This window comes from Lagopus leucura, unplaced genomic scaffold (assembly GCF_019238085.1).
Source record: "Lagopus leucura isolate 7727_CA_CO unplaced genomic scaffold, USGS_WTPT01 Super-Scaffold_100026, whole genome shotgun sequence".
In the NCBI taxonomy this organism is placed as follows: domain Eukaryota; kingdom Metazoa; phylum Chordata; class Aves; order Galliformes; family Phasianidae; genus Lagopus; species Lagopus leucura.
Window position 1 is genome coordinate 861,286 of NW_024962277.1, and position 20,316 is coordinate 881,601.

At 39.8% G+C, this 20,316-nt stretch overlaps 1 protein-coding gene across 1 annotated transcript in view; it reads left to right on the forward strand.

Annotated features, from left to right (window-relative positions):
* The window catches only part of UROC1 (urocanate hydratase 1), a 34,156-nt gene that overhangs the window by 1,428 nt on the left and 12,412 nt on the right, over window positions 1-20,316 (forward strand). The window contains exons 3-15 of the mRNA XM_042880152.1: window positions 4,046-4,176; window positions 7,046-7,139; window positions 7,557-7,616; window positions 9,587-9,715; window positions 10,058-10,119; window positions 11,169-11,235; window positions 11,754-11,897; window positions 14,551-14,639; window positions 15,107-15,169; window positions 15,852-16,031; window positions 16,351-16,448; window positions 16,608-16,680; window positions 17,614-17,735. Of these exons, the coding sequence (XP_042736086.1) occupies window positions 4,046-4,176; window positions 7,046-7,139; window positions 7,557-7,616; window positions 9,587-9,715; window positions 10,058-10,119; window positions 11,169-11,235; window positions 11,754-11,897; window positions 14,551-14,639; window positions 15,107-15,169; window positions 15,852-16,031; window positions 16,351-16,448; window positions 16,608-16,680; window positions 17,614-17,735 (1,312 nt within the window). The remainder of the gene's footprint in view (window positions 1-4,045; window positions 4,177-7,045; window positions 7,140-7,556; window positions 7,617-9,586; window positions 9,716-10,057; window positions 10,120-11,168; window positions 11,236-11,753; window positions 11,898-14,550; window positions 14,640-15,106; window positions 15,170-15,851; window positions 16,032-16,350; window positions 16,449-16,607; window positions 16,681-17,613; window positions 17,736-20,316) is intronic.

Consider the following 20,316-nt stretch of genomic DNA (forward strand, 5'->3'; position numbering starts at 1 on the left):
ACCTTACTGTCTACCTGAAGAAATGCTGGTAATGACAAAGCCCTCACTGCCTGCATGGAAATTGGGATTGAATGCCCCCAAAGCATTGCAAGGAGACAGTGGTAGGCTGCTTTTCTGGTCCCAGCCTACTATCTTACATCCTTCCCTCAGCTCTCCTTCTTATCTACCACATGTGATAAAAGGTCATGCTGGCTCAGTTTTTTATTAGCCTGTTAAAAATTTAAAAGCTTCCTTTCTGATTTACTTTACTCTTAATCCTCCACCTTCAACTCTTAACAGGGTTAGAGGCTCAGCTGGTATTTATTTTATATCTGAGAGGCTGAATCTCCTTTTTAAGAAGTGTTTTGTGCTTAGGACAGGTTGTCTGGCTGCAAGGTGGTTTTAAAGTCTTGAGACAGGCTTCCAGATCTTGTTGGCAGTATGTAACACTGAGCACATTGCGAGGCTTGTCTTTACTCATAACACTGTGTTCATTTTCTAATCGAGGCGCTCATGAAAGCTTTGACAGAAGTGAAGTTAGTAATGCTCTGCTAATTTCCTCAGACTAGGGATCTGTCCCTCTGTCCACATACCTTCATTCCAATTTTACCCTTTTTCACAATAATAATGCTTAGCACTGCTCTTTTTTTACGTTCTTAGGCTTCCTTTTTTGGCTACAATAGAAATCCTTTAAGCAAGATTTATACATTTCTGCATGTTTTGGGGCTTGCCGAAGGGATATACGATGCTTCCTACCATATCAACTTTAATCTCTTTGGATAAATCAAGCCATTTCTCAGAACTGATTTTTGTTTATGTTTCCTGAGTCGTCTTTCTTCTGCATTCTTTGCCTGAGGCCTATAGCAGCCACTTCTCCCTTTCCCTCTATGACTCAGGAAATCCCAGTTTTCTGTTTCTCAGCCTCTGTATCTTTATGTAAATACACTGCAAGGAAAACAGCCCTTAAATATTATGAGTGGTGCGTCCTTTGCAGAACATTGGACACTGCATTCTTGGTACTCACTGGCATTCTGTTAAAGCTGGTGCAACCTGGGAAGAATGCACACTTCTCAGTGTTGCAAAGAATCAGAAAAATCCTTATCCATGGGCCCCAGCCTGTAGGGTGACTTGGCCTTGGGCCTGTCTTGCCTTTATTGGCTTGCCTGGTGAACTCTGAGCCATATCTCATCCTGGTAACCATCACCTGATCCTAACTTGCTTTCCTGTCCTCACCCCAAGCTTGGACATCACCACGATGAGCTGATTTTTTAGAGGTGTTGAGCAGATAGATGCCAATCAGACTGCTGGCTGAGGAAGCTACAAACAGGAACACCTACAGGTGAAATGCCCACAGTCTAATATCAGAGGGGAACGTGTCAGCTATGAGTACAATTAATCTTAAAGATCACAGTAGCGTTTCATATGGTGCTTTAATGAAACTTAAGGAATAATGGCCAAGTGTTGCTTTTCCTCGAAAGCTTGATGATCAGTCTGTTTGAATTTGCTCCTTAAGTGCCTTTCTCAGGTTATTCAGTTTGACTCAATAATGAATATGCAAAATTCTCCTTGATGCATATGCCAACTGCCTTTTCATGAAGCAGTCAGGCTCCATCTAAGCAATTTTAAGAGACCCAGTGCTGCTACTGAGAGGCTGCTTCAGAATCTGTTATTTAAATTCTTCTAATTTCAAGGCTACATTTCTTCATGGCTAATTTACAGCCATTTATTCCTCTCTCCAGCTTTTCCCTGAAGCTGCTTCCTACTTTGACACTTATCCTGCAGTAAGACAGCAATCAAATGTCACCTTTGTTCTGTTAAGCTAAACAAGGCACAGTCTTAGTCCTCTTTTATAAGATCAGCTCTCTATTGTCTGAGCAACCCAGGAGCCCTTCTCACCCCTCATGTAACATTGAAGTTCATGTTTCATTAATGTTTGCATCATCAAAATTCAGGTCTGTGCTAACATGGAACACTAATAGGACAGGGGCTCGGTCTAAGTGTATTTATTCGAAAATCCAGGCAGATTTTGCCTGCTTGTGTTTTTAGAGCAAAGAAAAATGCTATTTTTCCTTCAGTTTCATTATAACTCAAATAACAGATATACTGATCAGAGACTAGGTGAGCCTTGCCAGAATGGAAGCAAAACACTTTCTTCCTGATACTTCTCTATAGCCAAAAGGCCAAATGTAGAAGCACCTTTTTTCCCTTTTCAGCGTATCACTGCTTTCCTTTTTGTTATTACAAGAGATATAACTGATTTTATTCTCACTTCAGGAATTTCTTAGAGCTAGAAACCTCTGTGAAGGCTGCCTCTGAGGTACTGACTTTCGAAGTCCCCTTGTATTTTGTCACTGCATGGATATAGCTGGGATTTTTGTGTTTAATGAAGTTTTGAAAAATGACTACTTACCTAGCTGGAGAAGAATAAGGCAGTAGATCAAAAGGGAATTTGCATTTGCTTGTCTTTTAAACAGGTCTTACTCCTTGTCATTTTCTGTGTGGAATGGCAAAGCTCATTTGCAAGGATTGTGTAGCTGAAGTGAAAGGGTCTGTTTGCCTGTTTGGCAGCAAATATGCCAACAAGAACATCTTTTAGTATGGATTGTTTTTAGATTCTGAAATACTGTGTTTGCTGAAAAGTGTGTGAGACCAACAAGCTCAAATGGTGAAGGGGCTGTACAACTCTAGCCCTAAGAATCAGAGTACAGTCACGTTGAATAAGGTTTTTCACTGAGCTGAACAAAAGACTTTGTAGCCCTTTTCAGGAATTCTTATCAGGGTGTTTTTTCCTCCCAGAAGAGCAATCAGTGTGAAATACCCAGACTGGATGGTTCTATGTGCCTTTGTTCTGGATACCTGTTTGCTGTGCTGCAGGCTGCCCCTCCACTTCTTGCACTGAATATTTCACAGAATCACAGAATCACAGGGGTTGGAAGGGAGCTTCAGAGTTCATTGAGTCCAACCCCCCTGCCAAAGCAGGTTCCCTACACCAGGTCGCACAAATAGGTTGGAACTGACAACAGCAGGTTTCATCCTCAGCCCTCTCAAACTGGGCTTCCCTGGTCATAGTGTAGGCTGCTGTCAAATTTGGTAGCAAATTTGATCCCATCTTTCAGCCCCCTTTTAAGGGCTGTCTTATCCACAGCCCGTAAAAATCAGCCCAATGAATAGATGAAATGTATGAATCTCTTTGACTAAGAGTCAATTCCATAGTATTGCCATATATCAAGGAACTTGTAAGAGTTTTAGCATCTTCACATGAAATTGGCATTTTAAAGATTACAAAATATTTGTTATCATTGTGGTTTTAATCAAATGGAACAGAATACGGAGACGTGACTTAAGAGACTGTTACTAAAAAGAGTGATTTATTTATGTTTTCATTCATCTAAAAGGACACACGGTACTTTGCAATGTAGGACTTTAACAGTGGATAATATCTTTGAAGGTAATGGGAAGGATGAGCCACTTACTGTCATCTGCAGAATTTAATTCACTGTCTACTAATCACTGTAGCTAATTTAGAAGTGATGTTTGTGACTTCAATAAAATAATGTATGCCATCATGCTATACAATACATTAGTATGCTGCATGTATAACGAAACTTAACCCAAGAACATCTTCCTCTGTAAGTTACATAATTCAGGGCTAAGGTCTCTTGTTTGAATGGAAGGTACAGTAAGGTCTTTGCAGCCTCTGGGAGTTCAGGATCTCACAATAAGGGTTTCTGAACAGTGCTTTTCTTGGTAGTTCAGTGCCCTGTAGCACTGCAAGAGAGGATTCATCCCTATCAGACGTCTGTAGGTTTGTGCATTACTTATCAAATCTCCAAGGGCTTTCCATGCAGATTTGAGGTGAGTGGGAAGAGGTGGGTTGCATGTGTACGTCCACTGAATCTACAAGGAAGGATGGAGATGGGTAGCTCCCCTGGCGTGGCCTTTTAAATTAAACCATCCTTGTGACAGCTGGCATAGGTTTCCAGCTGAGTCTAAAGTTCAGGGCCACCCACTTGCTTCCATTTCTCTTTTAGCTTGGTTACTGTGTCTTTTTTTTCCCCCCTGGCAGCTCGCTTTGCGCAATGCCCTACGTTATTTCCCACCTGACATACAAAAGAAGCTGGTGCTGGAATTTGCTGAAGAACTCAAGCTGTATGGCCATATCTACATGTACAGGTTCTTCCCAGATATTGAGATGAGGTAAGAAGTGAAGGGTTCATGCTCAATTGGATGTCCTGTCTGTCTTTAGACAGGAGAGGTATGGTTTCCACTGATTGCTAATGTGTGTCTTCTGTAAAGCTGCATTCTTCATCCTTCAGCTTTCATCCTATTTTCTGTCTTCATGAGAGCCTCATGGACTAGCTGGGAAACAGACTGCACCCTTCTGGTTAGGTGCTGGCAGGGCTGGTGCAGTCTTGCTGCTGGGAAGCTCAGCACCACTTAACACAGGGAAGGGACTGAATAAGATCATGTGTTTGGTAATGCCAGTTGAGATGGCATTACACTGAGATGCCATATGCTCTACCCCAAAGCAAATCTTAGAGTTTCCATGGACCAGTCACTGTTCAAAAATCTGATTGCAACCTGGACAGGAAGCCTGCATTAGCCTTGAGATGATGCTAGTTGTCATGAACCAAGAAGTAAGATCAGTTGAGTGGATGACTTTGGGATCTGCTGTGAGTGACTGATTATTTGTCAGTCTCAGAGAAGACTTCCTGGGCTTGAAAGAGAAGCAGCACATTTTTTCCATGCTTGGAACCTGTATCTGACCCTGTCTTGTAATAGGCAGTGCCTGTTGATCTCGAAGCATCACTTCATTACAGATCTAAGGAGGCTAATGTTTGTGAAGCAGAACAGTTTTGTAAAGGGCTGCCAGGGGCTAGCTTCTTTTTTTAGACTGATTGATTCCTTTTTGCATCCAGCAGGGGCCTGGTTAATGTCTATACAGAAATCTGAATAAGCAAGCAACAAGAAAGCACTTTAATTTCCACAGACATCCATGTTTTTGTGCTGCCCACAGTCTGGGGTCAGCTCTTGCAGAAATCAGCTAAAGGGATGACAATAAGAGAATCTGAAAGATACTGCAGAGCTGGACTGCAGAGGACAGTAGTCCTGAATACAAATGAGGACACCTTCTGCTCTCAGCTTGAATAAGACAGTCCACCAGCTCATTTCCATCACTGGCATCAGTGATTCTTGACAGCCTCGAATATTTTCTTTGTAGTTTGTGATGATTTTACAGCTCTCCTTTTCCAGCTGACTCTTACAGTCTCAGATTAAGATGTATCTTTTGTTGCCTTAGTCTAGTCTAGTAGTATTTGGTTTTGTTCTGCTTATCCCAGGGAGCACAGTCCCATTTGGTTCTGTTCCCCACAACACCCTTCTCCCCATATAAACACTCTCAGTCCATTCCTGAACATTGGGCTTCTTAAATTCTGAGCAATCTTATGGGGGAATGACTCCTCTTGATGAAATAGTATAATTCCTCCTGTTTTATCACCTCAAACTTAGAAAAGCAAAAAAAATTAATAATAATTTAAAAGTATATTTTTAAAAACTCAAAGGCTTTCTCTCCTGTTTTGGCAGTGAGTGCAAAGCATTTGTTTCAGTATCCTGATGTAAATAGCTGGGATAAAGCACATATGATCGTGGGAAGAACCCATTTGCTAAATCTATGGAATTTATCTTTGCCATTTGCACTCGTTAGCATAATTTCTTTAGTGTAATTGTCTTCCTTGCATAAAGAAAGCATCTAGCCACTGAAGATCTATGGTCCAGTAAAAGGAAGATTGTTTAAAGAACACGTGTAGCAGAAATGCTAAAGTCACAGCTTGAAGCACCGATTGAGCACCTGGTGGGAAGGCAGGGCCAACCCAGTGGGGCTCAGGTGCATGCAGTGCAGTGCAATGCAATGCCTCTGCGTGGCTGGAAGGGGTGGAACCAGGATCCAGCCCTTCCCAGACCTCGTTTAAGAGTTGGCAATGGAGGCAAGGGTATCTTATTGAAGATCCCTGCTTACTGGAGCCCTTCCAAAGGTAAGCAGATTTTCTTCCTTTGCTTCTGCATCCATGGCTGTTGTGTTTGGACTTGTCCTCATTTGCTGCAGCCTAGGATTGTGCTAACCCCACTATTATTGTTTTACTTTCCACTTCGTTATAGCATTACAACATGTCAAATGTTCCTACCTGCCTTCAGGAATTTTCAGCGTCTATGATGGTTTTGTTGCTTCCAGAGAAAGAAAGAGTGGAACTTTTGATTATAAATCTTGGTGTTACATTTCAGCAGCCTTGGTACAACTGTACTCAGACTTATACAAGCACAGCAAAGGAACCATCTCATGCCTGAAGAGAAAACATATATACACACACATATGTGCATATATGTACATCTACATACATAATACAGAGCTAAGACTAGAAGTTTTAGGGCAATTTGATAAAGCAAATAGATTATGGAGGAGAATATATGTAAGGCAACTGCAGAAGTTGGTACTGAATCACATTAGTGATTCAAGTCCTTGTAGGGTTTCCTATTCCCAACCTCTCAAATTTGTCACTGAAATACAACTTATTCAGTAAAAAGACTCATATTTTCCATAGCTAGGTAAGTTCTGGGGATTTCTTTAGAACTGAATTTGGAGCTGGGTTTTTTTCCTTTTTAGATGAGATCTCTATGAGAAATTTGCAAGGGCTGAAGAGCCCAAAAGCAACTTCCATGATGCTGTTTTCCTTGGCCTAACAATTGGGTTTAAGCATGCCCAAACAATCCATGTAGAAAAGCAATGAGCTCTCACAGCTGCCATATTTATAACCCATTCTGACTACCTGATTCAGAAGTGACAAGCTGAATGCGTTCTTTTTTCTTTGCTTAGTTCTGATTGAAGTTGAAACCTGATGTGCCTCTTAAGGTACAGGCCGTATTAGATCTGCACTTTCTCCTTTTTCCTTTTTCTCTCCTCTTCAATAAAAGATAATAACTCAAAGGAACGTGTTGATGTAAGGGATACTTCTGTCAGATGTTTTGTTGTTTCTCTTATATGCGTCCTAAAGTGTGGTGAATGCCATTTCAGAGCGTACCCCATAGAAGACTATCCTTGCAAGACCAAATCAGCTGCTGCCATCATGCTGATGATCATGAATAATCTGGATCCCTCGGTGGCTCAGGTAAGCTGCAGTGACAATAAAGGAAGTCAGAGTCATGAAGCAGAAGCAAATCTGCAAGTTACTTCCTGTAAGTGCTTGCACACAAATTGAAGAATTTGGGTGATTCTACAACTTTTCCTGTGGTCGTGTTTTGATTTCTGAGTTTTGGGTCTTTTTTGCTAATATTTATTGCTTATTGCAATGCGTAGTTCTTCATTCTGCACGGTGGGTTTTGGTCCTAACTTAGTCTCTGAGGACTCTTGCAGTGCTAGCAAGGCTCACTCCAGCTCCCACAATACACAGGAGCTTGGTTGCTGTGAGAAAGCACAGCTCTGAGTACACTGCTCCTACAGCACGTGTTGAGCAGCTAGTGTTGGAGACGCAGAGAAATACTTCAGAAACGTGCTTGCCTTATTATTATTAAATTATCCTTCTCAGTTTCCACAGGAGCTTGTCACTTATGGAGGAAATGGGCAGGTCTTCAGCAACTGGGCTCAGGTAGGACGCTGCTGCTTTTGCAGCTTCTGTCATGAAACCCATTGTACGCTCCCCCAGGCACGTTCTGCTTAGGCAGAGTTTGCAATAATTCTTGGCAGTCATTGTCTCTAAATACTCCAAAACATCCTGTCTGGATAGAGGAATGCTCAGTTATGAGCTGTGCAGATGGGAAGAGCTTTATTTAGTAAAGAGAGCACAGACAATCCAATAGAAAGACTGTGTTTCAAAAAATGTCAAGCAGTGTAAGATGATGTAGAAAGCTCTTTGTCTTTCTCTGGTGTGTGTGTGTATGTGTTTGTACTTTGCACAATAATTTATATGCAAAATAAATTTTAGGAAACCAAAAAGTGTATCTTTTGTTTATTTCTGGTACTTTTGCAACATTTTTCACAATACACAGAGGAATGAAAAAATGAGGCTGTAATGAAGTGCAGCCCTGAGTTCTTCCAGTGAAATCAAGTGAGCTGAAATTGTTCACATGCTAGCTGGGCAAGTGACGGTGCTTTTTATTTTCAGGATTAACTCTGCTCTTCTGATGGCAATGGCAAGTGGGTGACATCCTATCTAAAATCTGAGCTGGGATGTTTAAGTTAGGACTGTCAATCTAAAAGTGCACACCGTTTCTTTGTTCTGTGCATTAATTCATAAATGTCTGTTATGTCATTTAATGCATTGCATGAAAGTTTTACAGCATCTCTCAAGACACCAGTGCTGGCAGTTCATACTGTGGGCCTGACTGGGGTGACATCCCTCAGGCAGATGCTAGGCTGCAAGGTGAAGGAGAGGCTCTGCCAAAGACAGAAGTATTTTTTTTTTTCTCTTGTTTCCATCCAAGTTAGAGCTTTGACCTGCAGTTGTTTCACAGCAGAACAAACAAAACCTTTCTGGTCTTGCTTATTTGGAGTAGCGATCACATGAATGATTCAGTTGTGATAGAACATTTTGTTCTCTGTGGCTTAAAAACAGCATGCTTTTTGAAAATTTGTCCTTGCAAAATTCCCAGTGAAAAGCTGGGTTTGGTTTATGTCATCCACACAGGCCTGTGCTTTGTCCTGAATAATTTTTGAAGAAAAACAAACAAACAAAACAACCAGAGGTAAATTTCCACTTACCAACTTGTCCTCAAGCTTGCAGGCCTGTTGTTGATGTTACTGTCTCTCTGATCAGCAGATCCATTTTTCAGTGTAACTGCAGAAACTCTATTTCAAGCTACTGTTGAATTCCAGCGTTCCATGGAAAAGCTCTTCTTAGACCTGGCTGTCATATACTCTAGGCCCATGAAGTATAATGAATGGTCTTTGTAATAGACAGTGATGGATGTGAGTTAAACCTATAGCAGTTTAGGTAGTTGTACTTTGTGGCATAAACCAAGAGTAACTATTGAATTATGAAGATGGATTGGAAATGCATTTATTTATTCCTTGGTATTTCAAGGAGTGTTGTCCATAGTGAAAGCTGTTTGCTTGGTGTATGTTTGGTGTGAGGAAAAATTGAAATGCATACATCTGTTGAAAAGATGACAAGCGCCAGAAGAGACTGAATTATCCGTATCAGGCCAGGATCAAAAATATACATGAGTATTTCATCTCTTTTATTGGGAAAATTTTGCAGTTTGATTTTGGATACATTGCCAGAAAAGTGCCAGATCCAAATGGTCAATCTCAAGATAAAATTGGAATGGCTTTCAAAAAGACGCATTGAAAAGCTAGCAAAGCATTTCTGGGGTTTATATTGGAGAAATTATTCTGGAACTTATTCAGACCTCATTGATTTATGTTTCCTGCTGAGTGATGTCTTTTAATGGACTTTATTAAAAGCAAGAATGTGTTGAGTGCTCTGGCTGTTATTTCATATATGAATACACCTCGTTATCTCTACAGCTGCCTTCGTACTCCGTTTAGCAGCTTCATGAAGAAATATAAATGCATGATGGAAACAGATTCCCTCACTTTCCTTGCTTTCCTTTTCAGTTCTGGTTGGCAATGCAATATTTGTCAGAGATGACTGAAGAGCAAACATTGGTAATGTACAGTGGGCATCCTCTGGGACTCTTTCCCAGCCATCGCTATGCTCCACGATTAGTCATTACTAATGGCATGGTAGGTGTTAGCATCTTGTTTACTTTTGCTTTTTTTCTTCCTCTTCTATTTAGCTTTCATGTCTACTGAATTAAAATGTAATTGATACTACCTGAACTAATGATAGCTCACAGAAGAATCCCAGGTCTAAATTCTGCAGCTTTTATTGCAGTACAGTTTCTGTCATCTCAGGTGAGCTGATCTGCAGTGAGAGAAGTAAGATCCTCTCCTTATCAGAGGACTTCATTCTGAATGAGCCTGAGCTGTTCAAAACAGTTCAGCTATAGAGAATTTAGATAGTGAAAAAGATTTTCTTAAATCTATAATTTGCTTATTTGGGTTTTCTTTTTATTCTTTTCTTAGGTTATTCCCAACTATTCTAGTAGAGATGATTATGAGAAGCTGTTTGCTTTGGGAGTAACAATGTAAGAAGACACCTTGCTATTAAAATTTATCAAATATTTATCTAAAATTTAATTCAAATATCAAGCAGCTGCTGTTTAAAATATCTAATGCGGATGGACTTCAACTGTGCTGCTTAAAGTCCTGATGCTGCAACACATTAATGCACACTTAAGTGCAATTACTTAGGAGCTTGAGTTACATTCAGCCACACATAGAAGGATGTAATTGAGGTCTGCTAGGAATTAGAATTAGGTTTATTTATAAGACTTGGCTGAATTACAGCCTGAAGCCACAATCATAGCCTACGTACAGCGCTGGTTGGTTACACTTTGCAGTGGTTGTTTTGCAATCTGCAAAAACCATAAGTGATGAAGTGTTTGTTTCTCTTTACATCAAGAGAAAGCTTTGAAGTAGAATGCTGTAAGGTTTTCTTTTTTCTTTTTTAATGATTATTTGCCTGCTTTTTTACTGTTCATCTATCTGATGAGCACAGGATGGTTATTTGCTGTTTGCCATGAAGAGAATCAATTAGAACTATGGGAGAGCTGAATGTGTACAGATTGGTAAGAAATAAAAGCACTCAAATAAAGTGTCCCTTACCATGTATCTGGGGATTTCATAGTAATGAATTGAGGCCACATTTGGGGTTATAACTTTCAAAATGACTATGTGTCTTAGAAGGAGAATTGGCACTGAAAACCAATGGTACAAAAATGCCTGAAGGTGAAAAGGAATCTGTTTGTGTCTTAGTCCCTGTGCTAAATGCCAAACCAACATTTATGGCTGTTTTTTTTTTTCTTTCCAGTCTATACATCTTTAAACTCAGTAGTTTAAAGAGCTAAATGATCCTCTGAAAACATGTTGAAAGCACTGTTAATGAAGGTCTATTAAGTTGGGATTGTGGTAGTATAAAATAACAACAACTAGAAGTACAAGAGATTGGTTTTTGTGTGTTTGTTAGGTTGAGGAGTCTTTCTTTTTTTGTTATACTAGAAATATATGTTGATGTATACAGCCTTCATTCTGCCTGAGTAACATATGGAGTCATCATGTTCTTTGATCTTGCTAGGTATGGTCAGATGACTGCAGGGAGCTACTGCTACATCGGGCCCCAGGGAATAGTCCATGGAACTGTGGTAAGAAACTGGGGAAAGCTTGATTAGTTGGTAAGTGTGGCTGGTGACTGGGGTGCAATGAAGCACTGTGGAAGGATGTTATGTGCAGGTATCTAGCAGGCTTGTTTTCCTTAGCAGCCATCTTGAGTAAGTCTCTGCATTGTGAACCGCTCATTATTCTATTTGGCAGTGGCAGAAACAGGTATCAGTACAGATGGTTGAAACCAACACCTTTGTAACATCACCTTTGTAACGTGGCTCCTTTTTAAAAGATTAACGCCATTTCATGGTCCTAGGGACCTCTGAAGCCAATTCCACAGTTTCAAACTGTCTTTGCAAAAGGAACACATCATTTGGATATAGAAAACCAGTGCCTAAGAGTACCTTTAACAATCCTGCTTGCAAACAGCTACTTGTTCCAGGTATCTAAGGAAGATAATTGGGAAAATGCAGCTTTTTTTTTTTTTTTTTTTTTTAATAGATTTCAGGGACACTGGATGAAATAACTCCTGGTAATTGCTATATTATGTTGTGTGTAGCTCACAGTGCTGAATGCAGGTCGTCGCTATTTGAAGGCAGAAGACCTGTCTGGAAAGGTGTTTGTTACTTCTGGTCTTGGAGGGATGAGTGGGGCTCAAGCGAAGGCTGCAGTCATTGCTGGGTGTGTGGGGATTATTGCAGAGGTAAGAGTGGTGCTCCTTTCTTTCAGTCTTTTCTTCGTGGGCTGAATTAGAGCTCTTTCTTCTGATCAGACAGACCCCTTTAATAACACTACCTGGCCAAACTCAAGAGATGCTGCCTACCAAGCTGAGATGCTGCTTTTCATGCTGAGATTTTTCACTGCTATTCCACACTTGTAACCCAACGAGCAAGCAAATATTGTGAATATATGAATGATTACTATTTAGGGTTGCTTCGCTGATAATGCAGAATGATTCTGTTCAATGAGCCATGCTCAGTGCTTGAGCTAGAGGAAGAAAGATTTGGAGAATCAAACTCCAGTTAGGACAAACTGTAGTGGGAGTGCAACCTTCTCAACCAAATTGCTTTATAAAGAGAATTAGCCGGTGGGTCTCTGCTGCAGGCATGTCACTTGCTGCAATCAGAAGGGTAAGAATATTGCAATCTGGCCCATAATAATGATAATTAAAATTCAAAGCAAAATGGGCTGGACTGTACATGTGGCATGCAGTAGATCTGTCCTGCTCTGGCCAGCTGAAGCCTTACTGAAGCCATGAAATGATAGGATTTCAGCTGTTCTGCAGTGATCATGCAGAAGTGTGAGTTCTTTGTTCATTTTTTTTTGTTGTTGTTAGCAAAACATGAGTTTTGCATGCATTTGAGGCTTCATCAAGTGCTCCCTGAAGATGAAATAAATTTATTTAATTTATCATTGAAAGCATTCTTATTGAATAAATTCTTATTCAGACTTCTACTGTGTCATCGTGATCTTTCAAATGCTGGAATACAAAAGGAGAGATTCTAGTGAATGCTATTCACAGCAGTCTTTTGTCCTTTTCATCTCCATGGCTGCAGATGATTTTGTTCAGGAGACTGAATATCGCCTGGTTTTTATCTTCTGTGAGATGATCCTTGTCGGAAATGAGTCTCAGGAGCACATGTGGATAGCTATATATATGTACATATTATTTATTTAAGGAACTATTTATGCAAATAGCACTGATGAATTGTGCAAGAGATGTCATTTTGTCAGCCAGGGCTTCCGAAGTTCAGACAGAAGGGATTAATGGTGCAAGTCTTTTACTTCTTCTGTTTGACATGAAGCAGATTGTAATTTTATGAAATAACAGTGTGGAGAGCCAGATGATGGCCTCTGAGCTGCACTCAGCTCTCCAGGGTTACCCTGGAGGTGATATTGGCTCATCAGGGTCGTGCAAATTTTAAAACTGAGGTTGTTTGTTGTTTTTCTAATTGTATATTTGAAAACAGTTTGAAGGAAGCTGGCTTTCTTGTGTGCTAGCAAGTCTGTGAAAGTCCTTCTGAGACTGAGAGATCTGAAATAAAATATGTAATGAATTTAAATAGATTTTCTGTGTTATGCAGAGCTTTAAATGAACCCAATTCTTGTAATTCATGTGAAGCATTTAATCTCTTTTCCCTGTGCTGATTTAAATAACTCCCAAAGTAGCTGTCCCTCATGGCACCTGACTTCTTATTGAATAATTCTATTGGTAGTGACACTGCTATTACCATAATCTGGGGTTTGGGAAGGATAGTCTTTATTACTGATGCAGGAAATGATGGAAGGTTTCTCATGCTAGGAATAATTGGGGAAGAAAAGGTTTCCTGGTGTTCAAGCAACTCCTGAATACAGAACTTATTTAATTTACATATAAATACTTTGTTAATGAGAAATAATGGAATGGAAGTGATGGGGTGGATTACAGAGAAGTAAAAATGCTTTAGTGAAATACTGTAGGATACTCAGGTTATGCATTCTTGGGCACGCACCACTCAGTGTCTAAATCAGTTGCTACCACGGAAAAATGACTTGAATGAATTTTGTCATTTGCTTTGTGCCACTGATAGCTCATTATGAAAGTCCTAATGATGTGTGAGTTTGGGCATTGAATCATTAATATGGAATCTGTGCCAAAGCTTTCACAACTTGTGTATTCATTTATATTTTTGTCCAGCTTGTCTCTTGATGCACACACACAGAAAGTGAGTCCAGAAGATTTGGGGTTGAGCTTGTTTGGAGATTTGAAGTTCAAAGCAAGAAGGAATTGAAGATGTAGTTTTGTTTTGATCCACTCCATTTTTCACAGAGGCATCAGCCAGCTGGGACAAAGAAAAGCTCTTTCCTTTTCCTTTTTTCCTTTCCTTTCCTTTTCCATATTTGGTTGAAAATTTCAACCAGCTCAAAGAGTGAAAGTGAGGGTCAATTTCAGCACCATTGCTGGGTCAATTCAGGACCATTGCTTTGTCCTGGGCAGTACAGCAGAAATGTCTGAGTTAATTTAAAATAATAATAATATGTATTTAAATCTTGCTTTTCATTTTTTCAGTATAATCATGAAAATTAACAATAAAAATAATTTTAAATTTCTAAGTATGTTAACTCTTGTACAGTTTTAGTACGAATTTCTTGTTTGTAGTAAATGTTTGGGAAGTGATGAATCAAAAGTGTTTTTTTTTCTTGTTTCTAGCTTGAAGTAATAGAGAACAGTATTAATAAAAATCAGAGGAGGAAAATAAGAAATTGAACAATTACTCTGTTTCCTATTTTTTCCAGGCCAATTAAAAAATAAATAAAAGGTAAAAGAGACTCAATGGGAAAAATGAGAGTTTTAAGGTCTCTGCTGTGTGTCTTAGGTTGATGAAGCAGCGCTTATGAAACGTTACAAGCAAGGATGGCTCATGGAAATTTCTAATGACTTGGACCACTGCATTGCTCGCCTTAGGTATGGCTTGTAACGTTACTCAGCTACTTTATCTCTACACTCTATTCCTCACTTTACACCTCTCTGCTCTGTGCCATTTTAGTACGCACAGAAGAGGGGTTGAAGGACATCTCCTATCCCAGGTCTGATTTTGAATGTGAATCCAGCCGTATCAGTGACTACCAATGCTTAATGCTTGCTGTTACTCATGCTTCATATAATTTATACTGTGTGTTAAATGTTTCTTCACGGTGCCATGAATATGCATATATCCATACATCTAGTGTTACACTTCAAGAGTTGATCATTCTTTCTGGAATGACTGATGAACAACTGCATAAAGGACAAAAGTTCTGTTGCTTAGCTGGGTGTTGCAGACTGCATGCAGACTGTTAGTTTTGGTTGCAGTGTGTGTATTGCAGCATAGTGCATGGTGTTTTGTTTTTGTTTTTTTTTTTTTTAAACCAGTCTTTTAAAATCTGTTCTAGAGATGCAAGGAAGAATAAAATTGCCCTCAGTTTGGGTTACCATGGGAATGTGGTAGACCTGTGGTAAGTAGTATATATGGGTGATGGGTATATTACTGCTTTGGAACTTACTTCCAGACTTGGAAGGGAAGTGGCGTTGAGCATAGGGCTGAGTTCGTGATTCTGGATGTTCATGAAAAACTTCATTGGCAGGAGAGGTATCTTCATCTTCTGTCACAGTTCTCAGTTGCTTCTTGTGCATTATCTTCCCTTATGAAACAGTGAATTTCCTAGGGAAAGAAATTACTGAGATTTGTCTTCAAATGAAGACCCTCTAACCCTCTTTCTCCTAACCTTTCACTGACTGGTTAGCAAGAAAACATCTGACTTCAGTGAAGAGTAGAAGTATTGAGGCATTGGTAGAATAAAAACATCAGATGATGGGTGTGAATTCTAGCACTCTGAAGGTTTTATCCAGTGCTAAACCTTGCTTTTACCTCATGGGCCAAGGTCTGAGACTGACCGATACAACTGGTATTTGACTCATCTACTGGTGTTCCTGTACAGGAAGATGTGAAGTATAAGAGTTGTGCATAGATGTTCACCATGATTTCCCACCTCCTGCCTGCTAAAAGAAGACAGCTTGCCAAGGGCATATGTTTATAAACAGCTGTTTTGATAGAGGAATCTCACCTGAAAGAGGAGCTTGAATATGAAATAACAGCTTCTGTTCAAACACTGTTAATTATCTTCCCTTCCTCCCCAGGGAGAGGCTTGCATATGAGCTGGACACAACAGGGGAGCTGCTAGCTGATCTGGGGTCTGATCAAACTTCATGTCACAACCCATTCAATGGGGGATACTATCCAGTCCAGCTTGGCTTTGAGGAAGCAAAGCAGCTCCTGTCTACCAATCCAGGGAAGTTCCGAACTCTGGTACAAGAGAGGTAAAATGTCTTAGTGATGCATGTTTTTAACCTTTAAGTTTAGTTGCTCTGCAAGTGATTGCAGATTACTGAAAGATATGACTTCTCTCTGTTAGATATGCAGTATCACAGCAATGGCTGTGACTCAGTTCAAGATTTGGGGATAACAAGTGCTGCAGGGTTTGAAAGTGTCTTAAGTCTTTTGTGGGTTTGTCTGAATTTATTTATTTATTACATTTCACCTGTTTCCCTCCATTCCCTTGCTTTTAGTGAGCTCATGATAATATTCTCCTTGATATTTAATCGATCTCAAGAATAACTGTTTCATTCTTTATTTCAGTCTGAGGAGACATGTGGCTGCTATTAACAGACTAACTGATAAAGGCATGTTTTTTTGGGATTATGGCAATGCTTTTCTCTTGGAGGCTCAAAGAGCTGGTGAGTAGATCCTGGAAAAGTGGAAATGAGGACAATCTGGATTACGTCTTCCTATCCCTATTCTTTGATAGGATAGAGTTGGCCACAATGTTGTACAAACTCTCTAGTCCTTCCCATTCTCTCACTTATTGCCTCTTATTTAAAAAACTCCTTTTATAGGTGCTGATGTTGAGAAAAAAGGAGCCAATAAAACAGAATTCAGATATCCTTCCTATGTTCAGCACATCATGGGGTATGTTGGATTGATCCTGCAATGAAGCACTCAAGTGCTTTATGACTATTGGCGTCTAGAGGTATTGTACTAAGAAGGTGCCATTTAGTTCAAATCTTGCATGTTCTGTACAAGATGAAAAGGAGGTAACTGTAGCAGTAGTAAACTTATTCTCACAGGAGGTATGTCACAGTTACTCCTTTTTTTTTTCTCTATTTTGGAGTAGTGCCCAATGAGTCTTAGGAAGATGTCCCATAGGCTAGAAGCATCATCCTTGTCTTTTCTATTGGTTTCAGTAGAGCTACTCCTCACATTTTCCTTTGAACAGGGAAAAAGAAGAACTAGACCCAGGGGGACGTGTTATGTGTGGTTACTATGAAGCTCTAGTAGCAGAGGTGTTCTGCTGATGCTCTGTAGTGAAAGACATGATGTGACAAATCTTGATAATTTGGTGTAAAGCTTTATCCTTTTTAGGATTAAAAAGTCATACGTAAACAGATGCCAGATGTCTGAACAATAAGCTAAAACATTGCCAAATCAAAACTCTTCCTTACATTTCCTTCCAGCAAATGTCTGGACTTGGGTTCTTGTTCAGAACTAGAATTGTTGATAGTGTAGATGCACTCAGGGTTAGCATGGCTTAAGAGGAAAAAGACCAGGCAACAGTAAAAGTACACTTCATGAAACTGAAGAACAATTGCAATTCATTGATGATGCACTTGTTTGATTGAACTGTCCAAATGGTGGTCTGACTGTATTTCATATACTCCAGTCAATGACTATATGAAACATTGCTGTTTAATTAGTTAATGGCTCTTGATGTTCTGTTTAGATTAGTTCATTGAAAATGTTTGAAATTCTTCTGTCTCTAGCTAATGAAAGAAAAGCACTGCTAGCAGCCAGGATAAATAAAGAATTCCAACCATCTCTTAATGAAGAATGTTCTCTTCTCAGGGACATTTTTTCCCTGGGATTTGGGCCATTCCGCTGGGTTTGTACCTCAGGTGACCCACAGGACCTTGCTACCACTGACTCAGTTGCCATGTCTGTGCTGGAGGACTCAATTCGACAGGGAGGTAAGGCAACATCACGTGCCCTCATCACTGGGAGTGGTTTGGAGAGAAAACTGATCAGAATTTTGCAGCATGATGGCTTTTGGCTGAAACCATAATGAGCACTCTCTTGCCTGTTCCATGTGGGCAGGAGATGGATGTCATTGTTCCCAAAATTCCTGTAAGGATTATAACCAGTAGGTAAAATAGAGAAACACCATCTGGAGAGGCTATTGATCCCCAAACTATCATTGTAATTTTGGCTGAGAGCGTTTCTATTCTTTTGCTATTTTCCTGTACTTTGCCACCTTGTAACTTTAAGGCAAACAGTGTCTTTCATCAGGTCTCCATGTGTTTTATAAAGGAGTCAAATTGCTTTGCTGCTATCTCAAAGAGGAACGAGGGATATGAATCTGGAGATTTGTTAGAGAGGTTAGAAAGCAGATCAGTTGCAGGAAACCCAGGTTTCATTGGGCCTGGTGCTCCATCCAGTGTCATTTATTTGTGATTACAATTTTGAGGTCCAAAGCTTTTTTTTTATTTTTTAATAAAATGACAGCTGATTGGTTCCATCAATGAGTAGAATCTAGAGTAAATATTGTGTTTACTGCTCTGCTATCTAAGAATTGCACTATTCCATATCACTGAAAGTGAGGTATTGCTGTTATCCCCAGTTTATGAATAGGAACGGAGACAAGGCTGTTAGCAAGCTGAATCCCAGTCTCCAAGATTACAGTGTGAAGTTCTACTGCTTTCCCTTTCTTTGTCTGCTTTCACAGTAGCTGGACATCAGACTCAAACTTTTAAGTGTCATTGTCCTGCAGCACTGAAGTCCTCTGCTCTTCTGTTTCCACACAGGGGAGGTTTGTACTCCTTGGAATCAGAAATAAATGGTTTGCAAATCCAAATTATTATGGGGAGGAGAGCATATTTATATCTGATTAATTTATTTCTTCCTGTTTTTTATGTTAAAATATTTTCTGCTTCTTTCACAGAAGAAATCACTGGAGTATAAATAAAAGATTTTAAGTGTTTTTCTATTTGTTCTGGAATGGTTAGTATTGTAAGGATGTACCACCTTTGGATACATTCCTCATTTGAACTAATGCTGCTATTGTCTTCCTATAATGAGGATGGATGTTAGCCTTAATACTTCTTTGCAAGAGGTGAATTATTGGTGGAGGGTGTCTGACTGCCAGGTTGTCAGCTCCACCTGCTTCCTTAAGCTTTCTCTAATTATTATCTTGAAGAAATAGCACTGGACTATGAGGTGTTTCTAATGCTCTGACCCTAATGTGTCTGCTCTGTTTTGTGGATGATGAAGTTTTCATGTTTTTAAACCTGATCTCTTGGGTTAGTTGAAGGAAAGGAGAAATCCAGTACTGCCGTGTTTTCAGAAATCTCTAGCAGTTTCTCTTGTATTAAAATTGCCAGTCATCTGTTCTCAAGACTGAACAGATACATCACATTTGGATGGTTTGCACTGCAAGACTAGGAAATGAATCAGATATACTAGTGTTCAATGGTACATGGATGTTTATATAGATGTTAATGTAGAGCTGAGCAGAGAATTTTCATTAAAAAATAATGAATTGTATTTTGGCACATACACTCTTTTAAGAATACTAAAAATGAAAAAAAAATGGCACTTCAAAAATCCCAACAGGTGAAAACAGGCTTAAGGGCAATGCTATTATTGGATTTTCTGCTGCATTTGGCAGGATAGTGGGAAGAAGAAAACAGAATCTGGCCAGAAAGTAAGCAGGCATTCATGGATTCGTGTTCGTAACTGTTGCGTTTGCTGTCTTGCTCCCTGAGGGATCTGGGCTTGGACCAAATTCTAGGCTCTGGATATTCTCACATACATATGCATCTAAAATCTGAACCTGCCTTTGAATTTTGTAAAAGGATCTGTTGTGATGGTTGAAAGAAAACTCCAAAGAGCTGGCGTCTGTTGCATTCCAAATCTAAACTTATGACCTGGCCTTAAATCTGATGTTAACTATTCTTCTTTTGGGGAGATGAATCGTTATGCTTCATCCTCACAGACTGAAAAAAAAAACAAATATCCTGCGTGGTTTTATCTGCTTCCAATTCTGAGCTACCTGAGCTCTTAAGTTGGCCTTTGTGCAAGAGACGCAGCCTAATTCATATTTTCTGCCTTCGTGGTAGTCTGAAGGCTGAGCTGTTATCTATACAAATCTCCTAAGATCAAAAGGGAGATCTATTTGAGTGCTATTCCTCTGAGTGCAATATCTTTTACTATCTTGCAGAGCCTAAATAAGTAGAGAAATGCCTGTGAAATACCAGCACTGACACAGTAGCCTGCCTGGATTAGGAAGAGGTTGCTTTTGGGATGTGGGATGGGGGAGTTGACAGCAGTTTAACAAATGGGACAGATGGAGCTAAAGTTAAGCTCTTTCTAGAAGAAGCTTTAAGATTCTCAGCTGCCGGAAGGAAGACCAAATAAAAGGGAGAATTCTTCCCTTCCCCAGGGATAACAGATGATATCCAAGTTGGACAACGCCACAATTTAGGACAGAGATTGTAACTGTTTATTGGAGCAGGCTGTGGGAGACAGACGTGTTATGTTGGTATCTCCCTG